General features: G+C 40.7%; 1 protein-coding gene across 1 annotated transcript; it reads right to left on the minus strand.

Annotated features, from left to right (window-relative positions):
- Window positions 1-4,970: 4,970 nt before the first annotated feature.
- LOC100345637 (olfactory receptor 7A10-like) lies at window positions 4,971-5,900 on the minus strand. The gene has a single exon (XM_008249313.3). It carries the CDS (start codon window positions 5,898-5,900, stop codon window positions 4,971-4,973), a length of 930 nt encoding a protein of 309 aa, XP_008247535.3.
- Window positions 5,901-6,351: the final 451 nt, after the last annotated feature.

Raw genomic sequence — 6,351 nt, forward strand, 5'->3', positions numbered from 1 at the left:
TTTCTTGAGCTGACTACTTGGAAAGAGATAAAAACATGACTACATTTCCTAGAAAGTCATGGCTCACATAGTTGAAATGCTACAATTTCTATTTTATAGGCTGAAAATTGATCTCTACAGTGTATGTACGGATCTGGTCCCAAATAGGGGACTCTTGTACTGTCATATCTGAGTAAGCTTTCCTTTCTGCTTAGCATTTCACTGATGTTCATGTACATGTTAGACTCTTTTAATAAGGAATTTTTCTTGCCCTTGAGCAGTAGAAATTGATTTCTGAGCATGTTCTTAGCACTGTGCAGTCAACAATCTCTCATGCTGAAAAGCAAAGTTCCCTACATCCCAATGATGCAGAAAGAATATCAACAAACAAGTGAATGCTATGAATGAAAAGAACTTAGGCATAACACATCATCAGTGAAGGGTGTTATTTCTAGCAGGTGCCTGGGTAAGACCAGAACAGGATGCCATGGATCATAAATGAAGGGACACAGGTGATATTTGGAAATGAAGGACTAGTAGGGGGTCAACCTGTGCACAGGCCCTGGGATAGGTGTTCTTACCTGGTATCAAGGCTCCGAAGAAGCAAGTGAGGCGATGACAATGAGAAGGAGAGAGAATGGTGGGGGATGTGTTCAAAGGATGTTGAGGAAAGAGGTCCCCTCATTGCTGCTTCTGAAGTATCCACATAGAGTCCACTGTCTGCATGATGAGCCTCCTGCACCTTGTTGAGTTTTCACTATGCCGTGTGAGTATGGCTTGTTTCAACTTTCTAACATTTTAAATGTTGAAAACTTTTAATCAGATGCATCAAAATTGCACAGATTTTTTTTTTTACAGGCAGAGTGGACAGTGAGAGAGAGAGAGAGACAGAGAGAAAGGTCTTCCTTTGCCGTTGGTTCACTCTCTAATGGCCGCCGCGGCCGGCGCGCTGCGGCCGGCGCACCGCGCTGATCCGATGGCAGGAGCCAGGAGCCAGGTGCTTTTCCTGGTGTCCCATGGGGTGCAGGGCCCAAGCACCTGGGCCATCCTCCACTGCACTCCCGGGCCACAGCAGAGAGCTGGCCTGGAAGAGGGGCAACCGGGAAAGAATCCGGTGCCCTGACCGGGACTAGAACCCGGTGTGCCGGCGCCGATAGGCGGAGGATTAGCCTAGTGAGCCACGGCGCCGGGCGAAATTGCACAGATTTGTGGGGCAACTATGTGATATGTCAGTATCTGTCAATGTGTAATATCCAGTGGTGGTAACCATATTTATGTCCTCAAATTTGGTGCATTTATTCATGGTTAAAACATCCAAAATTAGTCTTCCAGTATTTCACAACATTAAACAAACATTAAATACAGGCACACTACTATGTAATAGAACCTCAGAACTTCTTCATTCTCTCTAACTATAATTTATCATCTATGATTCCAGCTTTCCCCCATCCCTTCACCCTTGTTCCCAGCCTAGACTATGATAAACACCATTATAATTACTAATTTTAAAAGGAATCCAATAATGTGACATGAATAACTTCTTTTTCAAAAAATATTTATTTATTTATTTGCTTGAAAGACATAGTTACAGAGAGGCAGAGGTGCAGAGGGACAGAGAGAGATCTTCCATCCACTGGTTCAGTCCTCAAATAGTCGCAATGACCAGAGCTGCACTGAACTGAAGCCAGTAGCTAGGAGCCCCAACATGAATAAACTCTAAATTTCATCCATTGATTGAGTTCTGGTCACCTTGAAATATTTGAACTTTGGAATGTGAAGCCCTGGTACCCCAACTGTGAACACTGCTCTCATATCACAAAGCAGGTGCACAAACAAGCAGATGAATTTTCAGAAGCCATGACCTTGTGGGCCTCGTTGGTGCCATGGTCTTTTCACCCCTGACCCCAGGGATTGGGCTACAAGTGGATATGACACATTCTGACATTCTGGTTAAATCGGTTTTCCTTGGCATGAAGTGTGAATGTCACTTAGAAGTGCCAGTTTGAAAGCCTCCATGAACAAATAAAAGGAGCCCAATTCAGGTACAATCATTTTCTCCCTTTTATTGATTAATTGATTTTTCTTCATTTATCTGGAAGGGAGAGAGAGAGAGAGAGAAAGATAAATATAGAAAGATAATAGATAGATATATAGAGATAAATCATAGATCGTAGACACACAGATATAGGACAGATAGAGATTTACCCTCCACTGGTTTGTTCAGCAAATGCCCACACCATCAAGTCCTTGCCCAGGCTGAAGCCAGGAGACTCAGAAGTTGAATTAAGTCTCCCATGTGAGTGGCAGCAACCCAAGTACTTGAACCTTCACAGTAGCTGGAGGTAGCAGGGGAGTCGAGAACTGAGCCCTGGTGCTCTCTGATATACAATGCAGGCATCCTAAAAGTCCAGTGTCCTGCAGGGGAATCAGGTGATTGGAGACTTGGGCACCAACAGGGAGATGTGCCTAATGAGCCAAGAAAGGGAATTACAGATTCACTCTTTGCTGTGCAACACTGGGCTGGATGGAACATGGTGGATGCTACCTCAGGGCTGAAATCAGAACTATAGCATCGTTATATTCATCTGCATTTTAATACATGCATATGTATGTGTGCCTTGTGTTATATTTACATGTGTGTTTACGTGATTGGTGCCATATTTGGTATGGCATGTAGATTATTGAATTGGAATTAAGTGAATACCCATATATTGAACAAGAACCAACCAAAATGCTTTTCCAGGGTCACATGATTTTGAAAACTTTTTAGCAAGCAAGTCCAGTTTGATGCTTTTGGTTTAATCCTAAACAGTATTGTGTTCTATCAAAACACTTGTATATTTAACTTTTGGGCTCTTGTGTAAGTGATAGTCTCACAATCGCCTTCTGTTAATATAGTTAACAGGTAAATAACATGAGATGATTTATAACTAGAATTATTCAATACTTCATAAAATTTCCACGGGCAATTCAAACATAATTGTTAAATTAGGTGAATGAAAGTGGGATAAACATTATTAAATGCCTCTTCAACACTGTAAAATTATTTTTATTGCCTGAAATATTAAGGTTAGAATACTTTCAATAAAATGTTAGCTATTCATCATAGTCTATGTCACTTCTAAAGAAGATATACTACTAAACATGAATTATGAAGCAATGAGTTTAAGTTGATATACTTTGAAATATTTTTGTTTATGGTATAAACTAAATATATTTGGCTTGCTCATAAGAATTGTTATGAGAAAAATATATAATTTCTAGAGATTGTGAAGTGCTATTGGACTACAGAATGCATCTTGCTAAGGATTAAAATACTAAATAACATCACCAACGAGAAACAGGAAATGAAATTATTCTATATGTTAGAAATTGAATGTGTTCTGTAAAGGATTTTACCAAATATGAGGGTGAATATTTTTGAGGGAAAAAGAATGGTTTTCTCCTAAGATATTTTGAATGTTTGTTCCAATATAGGAGAAAAAATAGTAGAACATATGAGAAAAGATTATGGAAAATTGTGGAAGATTTATAGATCATGAACTTAATGGAACTGTGTGTTTTTCAGGTGTTAAGGTGATTTAAATACAGGATATATTATGATAGCGCAAAATTATGTGGGTCAAAGTAGAAAGTAGAAATGAAAAAGATTCTAGGACTTGTGCACTCAAAAAAATGTATTTTTCACACATATTAGAACTTTTCTATGATTCTAAATTAAACTCCTATTGGAGATAGTTGTACATGAACTTGCACATGTAAGAAATAGACATGGTGATCATGCACCCTTAACACAGGTTCCCAAATGATGACATCTTACAAAATGTAAATTATCACACTCAGGTTATTAGCATTGAGAACAACCAAAATACAAAGCAGGTGCATCAACATAAACTCCGTGAGTAGCCCTTTTACAGCCACAACTGCTATTTTCCTGGTCCAATACCTGACCCCTTCAACTACTCATTTCTGCACCATTTATGTTGTGATAGTATTTCAAAATATCCTATAAACAATTCTACCAGAAATGAAGTAGATACTGCTGGGGTCATGTTTTACAGTGACAATGGTGGACACTGGATGTGGAACTTAAGTGGGAACTGTATCTTTAGATGGGGATAAAACCCAATGAGAAATTATATAGCACACTTAAAGAGGCCAACACTGTAGGGTAGCAGGCTAAACCTCTGCCTGCAGTGCAAGCATCCCATATGGGCATGGGTTTGAGTCCTGGCTACTCCTCTTCTTATCCAGGTCTCTGCAGATGGCCTGGGAAAGCAGCAGAAGGTAGCCCAAGTGCTTGGGCCCCACATGGGAGACCCAGAAGAAGCTCCTGGCTTCTGCCTTCAGATTTGCCCAGCTCCGGCTGTTGTGACCACCTGGGGAGTGAACCAACAAATGGAAAACCTCTCTCTCTGTCTCTCCCTTTCAATATTTGTAATTGTACCTCTCAAATAAATAAATCTTTAAGAAAGCACACTTAACTATTTAATTCCACATTATCAGAAAGAGAAGTTAAATTAGTGATGGAGGCAGGAATGATAAGTGTAAAAAAGAAAAACTGTATTTTCATATTTTGCTGTGCTACAGATTATGGAAATGAGCATAGTTACCACACGTAGTCTGTAGACTACATGAGTATTTTTCAGTAAAAAAAAAGTACCTAGCAAGAACTTATTTGGAAGACATTTTACTGTATTGTGATATATAAGGGAATTTCCAAATATTTTTGATCCCGGGTCGGGGATATTTTTGGGAAAGAAGGAAGATCTTGAAGGGAAAAACTACAGTATCCTAGGAAAAGCAAAAAAGATTACTGAATAATTCAGTTGTACAGAGAGGTTGAAGTCAGTGTAATAAGAACTACAGTAAAGAAACAGAAGGAGAAAATTATATTTTCACAATCAGACCCAAGAGTAAGAGTTTCTGATGCTGAGAATTTGGTCCCTGCAGTGCCTGGCAGTTCTTCAGTCCCAGGGCAATTGGCCCATTTAGGATCTTCTTCCCAATGATCTTTTCAGAGCCCTCTTCATGTCTGTGTTCCTTAGGCTGTAGATGAAGGGGTTCAGCATGGGGGTGACTACGGTGTACATCACCGAGGCCATAGCAGTTGAGTGTGGGTTTTGAGAAATGGCAGAACTAAGATACACACCTATCCCTGTGCAATAAAATAAGGAGACGACGGAGAGGTGGGAGGCACAAGTGGAAAAGGCTTTATTCTTCCCCTGAGCTGACGAGATTGCACGGATGGCAGATATAATCTTAGAATAGGAGAAAAGGATCCCAGCCAAGGGACCACCTCCCAGAAGCACAGATGTGAAATAGATCATGAGCTCATTGATAAAGATGTCAGAGCAGGCACTGCGGAGCACCTGACTCAGTTCACAAAAAAAGTGAGGGATTTCCAAATATATGCAAAATGATAGTTGCAGCACCATTGAGCTGTGTAACATGGCCTGCAGGACACTGAGGATCCAGGAAGCCAGGACCAGCTGCACACAGAGCTGGGGGTTCATGGTGACCATGTAGTGCAGAGGGTGACAGATGGCCACAAACCTGTCATAGGCCATCACAGCCAGAAGAAAGTCATCCAACCCAACAAACAGGATGAAGAAGAACATCTGGGTGATGCAGCCTGCATAGCTGATGGCTTGGCTCTGCATCTGGATGTTCACCAGCATCTTGGGGACGGTGGTGGAGGTGAAGCAGATGTCCACCAAGGACAGGTTGGAGAGGAAGAAGTACATGGGCGTGTGGAGTTGGGGGTTTGAGAGGATGGCCAGGATGATGAGTAGGTTCCCAACCACGGTGACCAGGTACATGAAGAGGAAGAGCCCAAATATGAGGGGCTGCAGTTCTGGGTCCTCTGAGAGTCCCAGGAGAAGGAATTCTGAAATTTGTGTTTTATTGTCTACATTCATATATGTGATGTTCCTAGAAAACACAGAAACAGAACATGACACAAGGAATAATTATCATCTTCTGAAATGCTATTATTTATATTTACAGCCAAGAATTCAATCTATTTTGTGTCTAACTCCACTCTCCCATACTGGATCCCTGTGCCAATTCTGATTAGGAGCTCCTGTCCCATACACACCCTTTCTCCTTGAGGACTGCAGATGGAATGTTGACCTTGTTCTGGGAACTGTCTAGAAATGAGCAGATAATGCAAGATAACAAATGTGCCTACAGTAACAGGAGGGGGAAATGATGATGACCTATCAATAGTTTTTCTTAGAATAATGATCAAAATATGTTTCATATGAAGGCAAAAAAATGAAATTCTTGTATAGCTGTTTCATAATAGGCATTTCTCATGAAACTTCTGTTGATCCTTCATATATGTGGATTTCAATGTGTTCACACTGA

The sequence above is a fragment of the Oryctolagus cuniculus genome, chromosome 16, assembly GCF_051225735.1.
Source record: "Oryctolagus cuniculus isolate XC-2025 breed Fujian yellow rabbit chromosome 16, ASM5122573v1, whole genome shotgun sequence".
In the NCBI taxonomy this organism is placed as follows: Eukaryota; Metazoa; Chordata; class Mammalia; order Lagomorpha; family Leporidae; genus Oryctolagus; species Oryctolagus cuniculus.